Raw genomic sequence first — 15,770 nt, forward strand, 5'->3', positions numbered from 1 at the left:
AAATGCTTGTTTTCTTTTTTTCTGTGTGCTGCATTGTGCAGCACACATAAAAAGAGGAAATTGCCTCAATTGATTGACTTTGTGCAGAAAGGTGTCCCATCCTGCAAATCAATCAGCCCCGCAACGCAGGCACCCTTGCACCATGGCGCAAGAATGCCTGTGTTCGCGCACGGCAGCCCACTGTGCAGCGGAACAGGACAGGAATGAGCCATTTCTCATAGATACAGGGCATTCCTGCCCTTTTCTTTTTGCGCAGGGCAGCACAGCTAGATTACTTGTGGCACTGCCCTGCCCCAAAACCTTGTAAATGAGGCCCACAGTACGGGTGGAAGTATACAGTAAATAGGATTTGGGCAAGCAAAAGGTCCGAAATCAAGCTGGACAATTTAAAACGAATAAAGCCAGCAAATCGAAAGCAAACAAAAGTGACGTGCAAGCCACAAAGCCAATGGAAAGCAATGGGTGGTTGCATTCTGAGAGAAGCTTTCCGAATGTCCCCAAGATGTCATTAGCAAAGTAGATATCTGCGCTGGTTGGTAGGCTTCGACCTGAAAACAAATACATGCAGGGGACCCCCTCTATCCTGCCGCAAGCAGTCACACGGTACAGTGTGTTTATAACATGCTTGCTGGCGCAGTTCTTCAGCACTTGGTCCAATTAGCAGTGCTCCTGAGATTGGAGTCTGAGCCCTGCAGGATGCGCGCAGACTCCATCGGCAGGTGCATTCTGCTACTGAGCTACAATCAGAACATTATGCGAAAACATTGATAAGCCCGGAGGTTGCATTTTACAATAGATTTTATAATAATGGCTGGATGGCTTAGGAGAAGGATGCGAGTGCATGTGATCGCACGTGTTTGTTTTTGTATAACAAGTGTATGCAATAGGTCGTTTTTACATATGATAAAACTACTTTATGACTCCTTTCCAGTTATTGAAGCCAAATGCTTTCTTTTCATATGTTTCCATCTCACACTGCAAGAGGCGCAGGGCCAGGAGCCATGCTGATGCTAGGTTTATTGAAGGAAGACTTAGTACATTCTTCACTTTTTGTGGCACTGCTCTGATATCATAATTAACGTTGGCTGAAAATGTAAAAAGGGAATAGAAAGGAAAAGATGACCTGGCCACAGTGGCATGGTGAGCAAAAGAATGATGGATTTAACCCAGATCTCTTGACTGGGGGTGAATGTTTGATTTGTTCTGCATTCCGTCCATCAATTGTGTATCTTTTACCTGGCCGACAGTAGGCATTCACGAGATCTTGTAAAACAGTAATATCTAACGAGGCTTGGAATGTAAACAAGCAGAAATATTACGCCAAGTGGCAACGTGCCCGTCCTTGGACAAATTAGTTCGTCTTCCCGTGAAGAAATCAAAAGGCTCCTGTGGGCGGGTCAGACCCAGAAAGGGAGGGACGCCACCACCAATAAAACCAAGGCAACCGAGACTGACACTGAATCAATCCAATCCAATCTTGGGCAAGGATTGGCTCTGTGGAGTAGTGCAACAATACAGCCTGCGACGGACAGGTGGCTTACCTGTCCGTCGCAGGCTGCATTGTAGCCACCTTGGATGCTTGCCTTGGTGGTGTCCATAACAAGACTGCAAAAAAGAGGGAAAGTGCAGATATTACGCATCACGGCTTCTCGGTCACTTTACAATCATTCAAAGCCAACGCTACCATTTCTTTGTTCCAATATGAATATTTTGCTGTGATGTGCATTAAAACTAAAAGGAATGTGTATACCCGGAGCTGCCCACCTGATGCCGCCTGGCTCCATTCTCTTTTGGCAGCCATCTGATGCCTTGCCTACAATTGAAATAATAAACCGGCAGCAAAGTTTTCTCATCCACTACTGGCGTGGCCTTGTTTTTTTCTTACGGTCTTCAGTCTACGGATATCTGCATTTCAACCAGGGCAGTGTGTGTGGTGGGCTCTGGAATTTCGGCGCTATGTGCACCTACTTTGTGTGAAGAACCTCCTGTTCTATAATTATATGTGAAGGTTTTTAGCGTTACATTTTATTGCAAGCATGTGGATGAACATTTAAGGGGTGGTACGTAGTTGTTTATGTTTGTGGCACGTGCGCGCAGTAAAAAAACGCGAAAAGAAGTCATTCCCGTTTGCAAAGTCTGGATCTATTGGCTTTGCCAATGCTTGTCGCTCATTGAGTCCGCTTTTAGCCCGTCTGGGACATTGGTCTTCCTTTGCTAGGAGTGCCCTGTGAGTGGAGTTTGAGCTAGGCGTGGGTGAATTCGGACCTAATTCCATGTGTTTTGGGTTCGCGCCCAGTTACACTAGTGGTTGAAAAGAAACAACCTGGACTCGTTGAGAGGTCAGGGGTATCTGTTCAGCCCAGTCCAGCTTTTTTCCTTCCTGTGCTTTTAGGTACATTCATTACGATGGCGACATGTTTTTTTAGGCTTCTGCATACGGCTCGAGGACAAGAAGGAATATCAGCCCAGCAACTCCCCCAGCTTTGTTGTCAAGGGCCTCCTCTTTTGGCAGGAAAGGAACAGGCGTGATTTATTGCAATTATTAGTCGTTGCACTGAAAAGATTTGTAGTTTTTGAATGTGTCTTATTCTTGCTTTTATAAACCGGAGCCCTCTGGGACTCGTAGTCCTGTCTGCTCCATTTCAAGCACCTGGATTACCATACCTGAAGCCGGGAACAAATAGCATCAAAGAAAGCCCAGAACTAGAAACCTGGCCTCGCCCTCGCACGGATTCCGAAGCAAGCTTAAATATTATTGTAAAAACTATTGGAGTGCCGTGCAGCTAATGATTTCTCCTTTTGCATTCATGACGCTACTTAGTTTAAGATTGCTCCAGGGAGGTGAACTGGGGAAAGCAGGTGTCGGTGGAAGTTTAATCTAAAGACACATCTGAAAGGAGCCAGTCATGTGAGAGCATCCCTGCACCCGTCCAAAAGGCCTGTTTCTTCGGATTCCAGACAGTGAGTCAGAGGCACATGAGCGAGGGATCGCTGGGGGTACAGAGAGGCGGGCAGCGTCCCGGCCTAATTCCATCACATGACGGGCCCCGCAGCAGTGGCGCTCCTTGGGCGGGAGGGGGCAGGCTGCTAATCAGCCTCAGCTGCCGCCCTAGCGGGGCTTTAAAGGGGGCGTGGGAGGCGGGAGTTCATTACCTCTCTCACAACATGAAATCGACGGTGGTGCTGTTCGGGGTCCTGCAGCTGGTGCTTTGCGTGGGAGCTGTCACGAGTGAGTGATTTCACGCTGGCGACAGAAGTTTGCGCGGCATTTGCTGCTGTGGGTGAGAGGAGCGCAACGCCGGCGGCGCAAGGGGCCCTCGCTTATTTTGTAGTTAGCTGTGCGAGTTATAGCCACGCGCGACAGGTGAGCGGAGGGCTCTACGCGAAGTCTCTGGTGCGCCAGATGAGCGCTGTGAGGTCACTGGGCGCAGTCTCTGGTGCGCCTGGTGAGCGCGGTGCGGTCTCTGAGCGCTGTGAGGTCTCTGGTGCGCCAGGTGAGCGCTGTGAGGTCTTTGCGCGCAATCTTTGGGGCTCCGGGTATTCCACACAGATGGAGTAGTCCACATATCCTTGTAGTGTGCAGCTCTTAAGACATTTGCAGTTCAAATGGACTGTCTGAAATGCTCGTGTTTTTTTTTTTTTCTTTTTTTTTTTTTCAAAGCTTCTAAAATGCGTGATGTGGAAAACGGGCTGGGTGTAAGTGTTGGGCGGGCGCGTTAAGCGCTTTCTTTTGTGCTCACTTTGCACTGAAGCGGTGCATGTGACGTCTCCTTCATTGGGTGCTGCATTTAATATAGGTTACCAGTTTTTGAAAACCGGGGGTACTTTTCAAACTATGGACTACAATTCCACAACCGCCGACCGGTATGGAATAATATATCAATCCTTTTTTGTGAAGAGCAGCTTATCACCTGCGAGGGTATCTAGGCGCTGTGCTGGGGCCTTCAGTCGAAGAGCCGGGTCTCGAGTCCGCAGTCAATGACGGCGCTTCTCAACTTGGAATGAGACCGAGGCCCTAAAGGGATATATTCAAAGGAAGTGGAAGCTCCGCCTCGTGTGTGCGGTGTGTTTTAAAACTAAGGGGCATATTAACAAGCCAGACGACAAAATTATCGCCGCGTTAGCGGCAGAAAACTGCCGCTAAAACGGCGATAATGGGCTTGACGATATGCTCTTGGAATTCCAATAGAAGCCCATGTTAGATGTGAAGGACATCTAACCTGGGTTTCAATTGGATTTCCATAGAGCATATTATCAAGCCCATTATCGCCGTTTTAGCGGCAGTTTTCTGCCGCTAAAGCGGCGATCATTTCATCGCCTGGCTTGTTAATATGCCCCCAAATTACTTACTGACAAGAGCCGATAATTCGTCCTGATCGGAACACATTAAACGTTTCTTCATCTTCCGTTGACCATCTCTGAAAACTTGGACGTGTACTCCCCGAACTCCTGACGGGACCGCTGGCGAAACGCGGGAGATCCTAGACGCCTGGTCCCCCTGAATTAATGCAGTTTATTGTGAGCATCAGCCCTACAGGGCCGTGTGCCCCCAGCCGGTGAGGGGAGATTAGCGGGGACTCGCAGCTCCCACAGCGGGACCTCGCGCACCCGTCCTCATCGGCGCGATGTTGGGTTTTAGTTGCATGGGTGGGCGGTCTCTGCTGCTTCAGAGGTGGGCTAACCACCGCCGCCGCCTTAGACTCGCGCCAGGAGTCCTGGTCCTGAAAACGAAATGCCCAGCCCTCGGATGACCCGCCCTGGGCATTGGATGCGGAGAGAGACCCTATGCTTCTTAAAGTCGCTGTTTGTGTGGGGTCGGTTAAATATGAGTGAAGTGACTCCTCAGCAGCTGGTAAACCGTGCGGTCATTCACACAAGAACACTCCCAAGCTTTGTCTGGAGCATCGCAGCGATCTACCAATTTATTGTATAAATTGCGGTTTAACGCACAGCTGTTTTCGGAGAATTCCCTACACCCGAATATGAGTATTGCATTAACTTAGCAGCCCATTTGGTCAAAAGGTTCAGAGTTTCAGAGTTCTTTCGGGTTACACTACGGCAATGCTGACCAACGTTTTGGAACCTCTAGAAAGGTGGCGAAGCCGAGAAATGGCAACTGTATTTCTGTCCAATTTCTTTGGAGCAGAGGCAGTTGTGAATTTGAGGAAGCCAAAAATGACATGTATTCTGTCTTTAAAACCTGGCATCTGCAGTCTAAATCTGGCATGTATGATTGGTGCTGCAGACTATGGGATATTGTGTAAAGGTTTGCTCCGCACGGACTTTCGCTTGCAAGGGAATTGGAGAGATAAACGGTCATTTAAACTGTTCGATGTTGTCCGTCGTCGCAGCAGCTCTCCAAGTCGCTGTGTACTGCCGGCTTTTTTTTTTTGGAGGGGGGGGGGGGGGACTGCCCGAAGAACGGGTAAAGGGCGGTGGCCCGGCGTCTGCGGCTCGTTTTGTAAGGGGGCTCCTGAGCCAGATCTAAGCCCGAGCCTGCCATGGGGAGGTCCCACTTATACCGATGTTAGAGAGCCTCGAGGTTAAACAAAGCCCCTGCTTTAGGGGGCATTCGGTGAACGGAACTGGTCTCCGGGCCCCGGCAGAGCTCTCCAAGCGAAGGAACGTTCGCGAATGCCTGACGATTGACGGCGATGCTGCGGTGGGTACAAACCTCCAGAGCTCTCCACTTGGGCACACCTCCCCCTCACGCACTTGACCTACCTGCGTAGGCACTATATCGCGCCTACCCAGTGGATGAGCAGGGGAGGACACAGACTATAGCTGGCATGAGATGGGAGTAGACAAAAGCATTCGAGGTTGGCCACTAAGGGCATTCAGTAGCCTCGGCCTTGGCACGTGCGCTGGGCCGTCTCCTGGAGCTCCCCCTGGAAATACTCTTGGGAGACGGAGGGCGCATGGCACTCACTCTTGGTGCTGGCATACCGCTTGGCTAGGACCCATTGCACGCGACTGGGATTGCGGCAAAGCACCCGCATACACGGAATAGACACGCGCACATAAATGCACGGATTCAGGTGGTATACATAAACTGGAGGGGGTCTCCGAGGAGGGCTGTCTATATGATCACGGGTGTGGCTTAAACACAACCCAACGTTGTGCTTACCAAGAAGTTTCCAGACTGGTATTTTGCGTCCTCTTTTCATTATTGCATCCAAATACAATACACCTGACATAAACTAGGACTATTGGCTTTGTCAAGGGTGGTTAGCTGCATAACAATGTTGTAAATAATATTGAAAAATGCTTCAGTACTGAAATAACTAACGCTCAATTAAGGGTATTGAATCAAACTCTCAAATTTACTTAACTATGGTGGGCTTAAACTGTCTAGAAGCTGCTAATATTGGACAGCAGGAGTCCATGCAGAGGCTTGAACGCTGTACACCTGTTACATTTAGAGCCTTTCACCCCTCCTGCGCCCCTGCGGATTCAGATCCCTGTCAGGTGATCCTCTCTTCCGAATAGCGTACTGTCGTAGCATGCTGCTCCACAAAGGAGTCTCTTCAATTGCATATAAGGCAAGTGAATGCTACAGCCGCTGAGTTAAGGTGTGTGTGTGTGTGGGTTTTTTTGTGTAAGGTGCAGGTGAGGGTAAAAATTGAGAGCCCGATAGGAACTGCACTCGGCACCTGCTTTGTAAAAGTGCCGGTGCGGAGCACCGTCGGGACCCGGCCCACTTAAAGCCCTGTATATATGGAAAATATATGGGGTTCTTTGACTCGACACCCGAAGAGTTGGGGGCCCTTGGTGGAGCATTTTGTCTTGGATGGCCTAACCTCCTTGAAGTCGATGAGGCTTGTTGCACAGACGTCATAACTTGCAGCTCGTTGTGCCCACCTGTATCGTAGGACCACGTTTAATTATCGCCAATATGAGCTACCCTTGTCGTTTCTGGTTATTATAAACCATATCGCCCATAGTGTGTATTCGGACTCACCTGTCCGCTTGTGTTCTGCTCCTCCACATGTGGAAAGGGCTTAGGAATGTAGCTTTCAAGAATCATTAACTCAGGTCAGTAAGTGCTAAGAATGCAGATGAGCCAAGCGCTGCTTCCGAAGCCCCACCACTGAAGGCTGCGGTAAGGCAGTTGTTTCGCAAGCTTGCACTCCTTGCTGTGTAACTATTGCTAGTTTGGGTTCCCTTGCAGGTGATCTGTGGCAGGGGTTGACTTCCTTACTGTTCAGATCTGGGTATCGACTTATTTGGTTCTAATCTGCTTCCAGAATCCTTACCCTGGGCCGTGGTACAGCTGTCTGAGTTTTATCCGGCATGTCTCGGTGGATGTCCTGCAATATTATGGAGTGCCATTCATTTCTATAGCTCTTACTACCCCTGGCAAGGCGTCGAACTTTTATGATGGGCAGCGCACTACTATAGAGCCTAAGCTTAGGGCTAAGTAAAGTGTTATTGGAAGTAGTCTTGGACACTCAAGCGAACCATGTCATGGCTTCACGCCTTCACCCAAGTAATGTGGTAGAATGTTATCAGGAGGTGGGTGCTGTCACTAGTGAGTGTGGGGGTTGTATGGCAGTTCATGTTTGGGATTTGTAGGTGAGCTAGAAGAGTTTGCATAGGAAGGGTATGGCTTTCAAGATGGTCGGGCTTGTGATCTTTGACATTAGCTGTGCAGAAGTTGCAGAAATGCCTCAATAGAACTTCAAATGCAAAAACAATTGATGGACAGAATGCAGAACAATGTCATTAACCCCAGTACAGAGATCTGGGCCTAAATCCATCGCTTTTTTGCGCGCCATTCCAGTTAGGACCCAGCCATATGCAAATCAGTCTTGACCCTGTGCCCAATGGGAACAGGCCAGCCTGAACTGCCAGGCCAGGTCCTCCTTGGACTGGAAACAAGTATCCTTTGCATATGGCTGGGTCCAAACTGGAATGGCATGGTGAGCAAAACGATGGATTTGGGCCCAGATCTCTGTACTGGAGTGAATGTAGGACATTGTTCTGCATTCTGTCCATTAATTCTTTTTGCATTTGTCACCCCGAGTGGGACGGGTATGACCAGATGTGGGTCCCATGCCACTAGTCAGGCTATCCTGCCTGAAACCAGTCCTAGGATGTTTGTTTCCAGTCCAGGGAGGACCTGGCCTGGCAGTTCGGGCTGGACTGTTCCCATGAGGCACAGGGTCAAGACTGATTTGCATATGGCTGGGTCCAAACTGGAATGGCATGGTGAGCAAAAAACGGTGGATTTAGGCCCAGATATCTGTACTGGAGTGAATGTAGGACATTGTTCTGCATTCTGTCCAACTGTTCTTTTTGCATTGATAGAGCTGCAGGCATGCATGTGACTTGGAGAAGATTGTGCCCATGGAGAGAAGACATTCAGAGGGTGGGGAAAAGAAAAGACCTTTTGAAAGGGAAAAAGAGGCTGTAATTAGATTTTAAGTGAATCCTCTGTTTTTCATGCTGGATTTTATGAATAGACACGCTTTGTAACTACATGCAATTTGAGGATGTATAACTCGGACAGAAGCAACATTAGTTCTGTATGAAGATACTGCTGTGTGCTGTACTCCTGACATGCATTAGAATCCGATGAACCGTCTGCAATGCTAGGTTAATGCTAGACCACTGCGTCAGCAAGGACAGCTGATCAGTTCAGGGGCTGGAAGCTTACAATGACTGGCACAAAGCTTGAAAGATTCTGCAAATGCTGGAGCGGGCGACTTTCAGATTGGCTCAGAGTATTAATTGGAAAGCTAAGTTGGATGCCTCTGGTTTGACATGGCACAAGATGGAGGCCATGTACAACTTCCCTACCCAGTGTAATTGTGTTGCCTGCATTTCCCTACCCAGTGTAATTGTATTGCCTGCATTTCTGTGGGTGGAGGGTATAGGTCCAAACCGTTAGGGAGCAGCTGTTGATTAGACTCTCAGGAGCGCTGCTTTTGGTAGAGGGTGTGGCACTGCAGATTCTCTTGGGCAAGATGATGGGGCCTTAAGGGGAGGCCTTTGTCTTTGATCACACTGTTGGGTTTATATTAGCCAGTACAAAACCTCACACATGTGCATTGGTTTTGGGTGTTCCAGGCCAGACTAGCCTGCTGTGGGGCATCTCCAGACAAAGGACGGTCTGGAGCACTGGAGCAACCTGGAATGGACATTTGTAAGAACTGCCCCAAACCTGCTATGCGAAGTTAATCCATTCATAGGAATATAGACCTCGTGATGCACGGAACTCGTATAAGGCAAGTTTTTGAAGGGGGTAAGCATGCTGAAGGGAATGCAAAGAGTATTTAAAGGCATAGTGTAAGAACCATTCACATGGCCATAAATGGGCAGTCCAAGTACCCTTAAAATAGAAAGCTTGAAATAGATGCACATTTAATGGAAATACACTCTTAAAGCCTCAGCCACTCGAAGGGTGTACAATCATGCAGGTGATGAGCATCATTAAATGCAGCAAATTGCAATAACATTAACTTTTTTAGAGCATTTGGACTAAAACGCAAACAAATGCATTGAATGTTCTATTATGCCACCTGGAAAACACTGATTTCGCAAGTGAATGGAATCGCGGTGACCAGCTGATCCTTATTCACCAGGACAGTTACGGGTTTTTATAATCTGTCCTGGCAGACGCCACTAAATTCAGGACATTTGTGAAATGTGCCAGTTATTGGTTTTCAAAATGGGGTCACTTCAACTGGAATGTACTCCAAGTTCTAAAGCTTTGGAGATGGTAAACAGCCCCCCCCCCCCCTCCGCTTTGGAACACGTTGTTCCCAATATTAAAGGGGCAGAAAACCAAACCAAGGGGTTAAGAGGGCCATGTATGAAGTGTAACTAGCATTAAACATGCCAGCAGGCCTGGCTTTAAAGGAATGTTGTATGGTAATGTGAAGCTTTGCAAGTAAACCGCATGGGAACGGATATGTTTCTGTGTGAAAGCAGAGTTGTGTAGAATAATAGTGTCGGGGAAAACTGCAGGTGACAGATGCACTTTCAAGCCAGACCTAAACATCGTGTAGTTAATGGCTGCCCTCCCATCTGCTACTGCCAGAGAAACGCCATACATTATCTAGCTATCTTACACACTTTAATAGCATTACAATGTCGGGTGTGTGTGTGCCCCTGATGGTTCAAGCTGAGGCACCTGGATAAATAAACAAATGATCACGGCTGTGTGGAGGGTAAGTACTGTTTTGGGGAAGCGCACAACTTCAGCCCATGCAAAACGTGTACGACTTGAGCCCCACATGTGGGCAGAGCCAAAGCTCCTCTTGATTCTCTCAATTGTCTGGGGACAGCTGCGTTGTCAGGCCCGCCCACAAAAAATGGGAAACCGCCTCTGCAACGAGGTAAATGCATTGCATGCCTGTGCCTCCCATTTTTTTAGCACGCATGTTTTTACTGCGAATATGCATTTACAACGCATGCCAATACCACTTAAGGTAAGTTGGTTTCTTCCCCCCCCCATGATAGACAATTAATCTGGTTGGCTACCAATGTAATAGTGCATCGGCAGTAGATTTACTCGAGTTGCACTTTTCCAACTGTTCGGCGAATTTCGATCCTGCAATTAAGTGTCTTCAACGAGGGTCGCGCCACCGGGAGGAGATCCCAGAAGGAGCCCGGCACGCTTAGTATAGTTCAGCCACCCGACCAGGAGGAAAGAAGGCAGCCGGATCTTATCTGGCACCACCTGCAAGCCGGCCATGTCCCTGGAGGGGCGTGGCTGACCAAGGTACAAGGGAGACTGGGGGCTGTTTGGGTGAACGCTTCCCGGGGAGACTCTGAAGCACGGGGTGGGGGTACCAAGCATCTGAACCCTCCCGTGTCTCCTCTTTGCCAATGATTCATCTAGTGTCTGTCCCTCACTAAACCACGGTCCTCTGACTTACCTGGATTATTCACGGTGTTGGATGATTTGATGCCAGTGTTCCTCCACTCCCTTCCCTCAATTACGTGCTTCGTATGTGAAAACGGTACTTCACATGGTTATTTTTTTTTTCTTCCTTCTTCCGACCCCACGTGACCACCACTGCCTTTCACCATCTCTCCTATCCTCCTGGAGTATGACCAAGTGATCTTTCCCCTCAAGCACGAAGTGGCAACATGGAATCGTCGACTTACCAACCCGAAAGGAAGAGACTTTAAGTTACTTTTTATTTGTTTCCCTTCCACCCTTCCACTCAATCTATTTAGGTTGGACAGTCCCCTGTCTTGTTCAAACAAAGTGACGCTTCGTCCAGGAAACTTTGCAGGGGGCATTTGATGGCGTCGGAGGACTACAGGTCCCAGGATCTCAAGGGGCCTCGCCAGCTGCATTATAGGTCCTTCCTACTACCAGCAAAATACTCGAACCCCCCCCCGTGAACAGGTGGTCGCCGGGCCAAGCCCGGGTAAAGGGCGGGCCGTTTTTGGCCGTTGGGGGCAGGGCAACCCCCTGTTGCTGGCCTGATACAGGGTTGGTCCGCCTTTTCCTAGTTATTACATATCATTTAGCCTAAGTTTTATGTGTTATTAATTTATCTTTTGGCCCAATTTATTGGGAGTTTTACTATTTTTGAGTGTCTTCTCACTGTTTTACCGTGAACTGTGATTTGTGAACTTCACATTGAAGTATCATGGGCAAAACCATTTCCCCCTAATTCTCGCCCGTGCACAAGACAAACAGCCTCAACCACCCTAGTGCCGACTTTAACTGCTATAGATAAAATGTTACCAAAAAAACCTAGGGGTGGTTGCGTTGGCTATAGAGAATACCAAAAGACGTCTCTCACCTGGTTTATTACCCCCCCCCCCCCCCCATCGCTAATTGGGGAACATATCTGTATCCACTGTTAATTCTACGGATTCAACACTAGCGTCTTCTTATGTTGAGCTTCCATGTGCGCAGACTGATCCAGTTACCCCTCCTACCAATTCTGCGGTCCCTCAAGGAGCTAGAAAGACACTAAAGCCTCACTCCAGAACTAAAGTCGTAACCTACTAATAAGTTAGGTAAGAGTAATATACCTATTATAGATGACCTAGAGGCAGACCCTGCTCCACCTTTTACAACTATCTCCACCGGTATGGGCTACTCATTTACTAATTGATTTTCAAGCCCAAATGGAACAACTCGTCAATTCCCATTTTAAAATTTTGATGAGTAGAATTGATAAAGTAGTTTCATTGATAAACATTAAAAATGGAGGACGAGATCTGCCTCCTACTTCAACTGGGAATACTATCGTGAAAGTAGCTCCAGGTAACACCAAGCAGGCCTCAAGGCCATAGCTCAAAGGGAGGTTCTAGCTCAAAGGGAGGTTCTAGTTTAGACAATCTGGTTCAGGGATCGGTCTCCATTAATACGAGCAAACGAACCCCAGATACTAATGTCTCTGGCCCTGTTATTCCACCTAGGGTACCTCCAGTTACAGGTAGCCCGATTCCCTGTAATCTATCTCCCACCCATAAAGACACTAGTAAGCAGCGGGCGGGTCGGGGTTCGGCGCTCCAAGGCTCTGCTTCAAAAAAATGTTGGTAATATATCCCAACAACTTCCATTTTGCCCCCAGTTACCACCTGAGGCTTCTCCGTACGTGGTGGTTTTATCAGGGGTTCCTTCGTTGTCGGGTGAGCGCGGAGAAACTTTCCCCGAGTTGAAGAACAAAGTTATCTTTTGGTTGAATAGACACAGACCATTGAGTTCGGGCCAGGGGGAAATTCTATTTGCTAGAAGAGTTAGCTGGTTGGGGAACAAACCTGGTTGGGGAACAAACCCAAGGATATCGGTGACGATTGTATGATTGTTAATTTTAGGGATCCCGGAGTGGTCAACCACATCCTTGAGTGGGGAGGCCCGTGTAATCTGGGTTCAATCCATCCTCTCCCCTTGGGGTATTTCTATTCACGGGTTTTACTACCGGGTGGGCCCGTATCAACTTTCTATCACGGGGCCACAGGTAGTGGAATATAATGTACCCGTAGTTAACACTTTTAGTGTCTTATAGTGTGAACGGACTACGTCATTGATCATTGTCTACTGTAATGTACCCCAATGTGGCCGATTGTCGTGTGGTGGAGGGTGGGAGTGTTGAGGAGAGTTCTCCCCAGTGGGCTTTAGGGGAGAAGCAAGCCGGAACAACAATGTCCACACACAGCCCATGTCTTAATAGTAGCCATTTGGGAGATGGTCTGGTTCTGGAGACCTCTCTAGGATCATCCCCTTTTAATGTGCTAGAGTCTACCATATCTAGTCCCGTAAGGGCAGATTCACGTAGATCTTTAATTGGGTCCTGGAACGTAGCAGGGCTTGGTTCGAAGTTATCCAATCCAGAGTGGGGTGAGTTGGTGGACAAATATGACTTGTGTTTGTTCCAAGAGACTTGGTTGTTGACTCCCCTGATAAGGGTAGGCTTTGCAACATCTAATATCCCGGCTGTGCAGGGACCCAGGGGGATGTCCTTCGGGGGGGGGATTATGTATTTGGGTAGCCACACATTTGGGGTGTTCAGTTAAAGTAATAGATTCTCAATCCCAGGACATCCTCTGTATTATACTTAAATACTTGGATGGTTCGTCGGTGGCGGTCATTAATGTTTACTTGCGCCCTATTCCCATCCGGTTGGGGTTATTTACCCTAGAGGCTCTTGATTAACTTCTTTCTATTTTTCTGTCACATAGTTATCGGGTGTGATTTTAACTGTCATTTCAAACCTTTGGCCGGGATCCCCTCTGTAACCTTAGATGAGGATTCTATTTGGCACATCCAGGAGTGCTCTATGTATTCGGTAAAGCGTCTAACACCGTTGGCCCTACAGATTAATAAGCTCCTAGTAACACATTCTCAGAGCTTGTAATGGGAGACTCCCTCCCGATGCCCCTGGGAAGTGTACATATAACAGAGTGGGGAAAAAGTACAACCATTGACTATTATGGTCCATGTAGAATTCTGGCCCCAACTGAGGGCTTTTACTGTAATTAATAGGGTAGACAGTGATCATAATCTCATCACTTGAACTAACATACATTGGGACATCAATATGAACTGGGGGCATTGGAGATATTACCCGACTCAAACTTAACCCTAGTGGCGGGGGGTATGTGCATCAGGTGGGATAAGTTTGTGTTGGCTCCTGATAAAGCTCATCTATATCAACATGTGGCCACCTCTCTAGCAGAGGCTTTTGAACTCCCGGTTGATAAATACGATCTCACCTATTTCCAGGAGCTGGAGAATATTCACTCTAAGCTGCTTTCTACTTTGGCCGATTTATTTTTACCCTTCAGTCAACACTAAGCTACGGGATAAAAATCAGGCCCACTGGTTTAACAATAACTGTAGGGCGGCCAAACGGGCTCTTGTGAGGGAGGTTAAAACTGGTTCCCTGTTGAGTATTATGGAGGTTAGACCTACTTATAAACATATTACTATGGAGTCCAAGTCTGAATGGGAAGCCCCGAGATGGGCTAGTATCAAAGATGCCCTGGAAGGTCTCGATAACAGGGCCTTCTGGAACCTAGTTGGATCAGGCATGCTAGAGGGGCCCCCGCTATAATACCTAACTTGAGTGAAGAGGTTTGGATAGCCGATTTCAAGCCTCTATTCACCCATTTGGATTCTGTATCTCCAGCAGACCTGGCCTCCCCATTGAAGGGTATATCTGCTTCAGCGCCACTAGTTGTAAGGGTCTCTGATAATCAACTTTGTACTATCCCTGAAATCCAGACGGCTCTTAGAAGCCTTTCCTCTGGGAAGGCTCCCGGTCTGGACAGGATCCCGGGCGATCTATTTGAGTGAACAGAAGGTTTGGGCTCCCTATGTTTTGCTATACTTTAATGCTATTTTTCATGGCATGGAGATTTCCCCCCCCCACCTGGCGGGGTGCCGAGATTATTCCCATTCATAAGAAGGCTTCCCCACTCGATCCGGCCAATTACGGCCCCATTAGCCTCATTGATGTCCTGCAGAAATTGTTAGCTCGCCTTCTTTTAACTAGGTTGCAGAGTTGGATGGACGAACACCACATCCTAACTCCCCTCCAAGCGGGCTTTCGTGTCAAGGTTTCTACAATTGACCAACTGTTTGGACTTCAGTTGGTTTACTGGAAAACGGTGACCATGGGGGCTAGTAGCCTATACCTCATCTTTGTGGATCGCCGATCCGCGTTTGACCTGGTTCAGAGGGACAAGCTCTTGGCAATACTGCTAGAGATGGGTGTTCCAGTATAACTCTGCCACTTATTCGAACGTTTGCATCAAGGCACTTTTGCAAGGGTGAGGTATGGGAGGAACGGGGAGCTTTTCGCTCCCTTTGCAGTGGAAAGGGGTGTTGGGCAGGGGTGTGTTTTGGCCCCTAACCTATTTTCCTTGTTCATCAATGGTTTGATTGAACACTTAATGGGAGTGAGGGATTTAGGTTCTCCTAGTCTAGCAGCCGATAAGATACCAGCCCTGATGATCGCTGATGACCCCCTTTTATCAAAATCTCCTATGGGTATTCAGCGAACATTAGAGGAGGTGTGTTCTTTCTGTAGATCTAGAAATCTGGAGATTAATATTTCTAAAACCAAATGTATGGTTTTTAATGCAAAACCATCAAATTATCCCCACCCTCATTTGGAGGGCTTTGTGTTGGAGAGTCTCCACTTTCGACTATCTAGGGAAAACACTAAATGATAGGATGGATTGGTGGTCCCATATGGCTAGGGCTAACATGAAGTTGGCCCAATCCTCTGGCGGTATAATAAAGGTTATTAATGAGTGTGTGTCTAAATCTCTGGGTCCGCCAGTGGAAA

The 15,770-nt window shown here is 48.0% G+C and overlaps 1 protein-coding gene across 1 annotated transcript in view; it reads left to right on the top strand.

Annotated features, from left to right (window-relative positions):
- Positions 1–3,072: 3,072 nt before the first annotated feature.
- Positions 3,073–15,770, top strand: part of GPNMB (glycoprotein nmb) — a 40,920-nt gene continuing 28,222 nt past the window's right edge. Inside the window, exon 1 of the mRNA XM_085631528.1 lies at positions 3,073–3,229. Within this exon, the coding sequence (XP_085487654.1) occupies positions 3,166–3,229 (64 nt within the window). The 5' untranslated portion in view covers positions 3,073–3,165. The remainder of the gene's footprint in view (positions 3,230–15,770) is intronic.

The sequence above is a fragment of the Triturus cristatus genome, chromosome 10 (genome assembly GCF_964204655.1).
Source record: "Triturus cristatus chromosome 10, aTriCri1.1, whole genome shotgun sequence".
In the NCBI taxonomy this organism is placed as follows: Eukaryota; Metazoa; Chordata; class Amphibia; order Caudata; family Salamandridae; genus Triturus; species Triturus cristatus.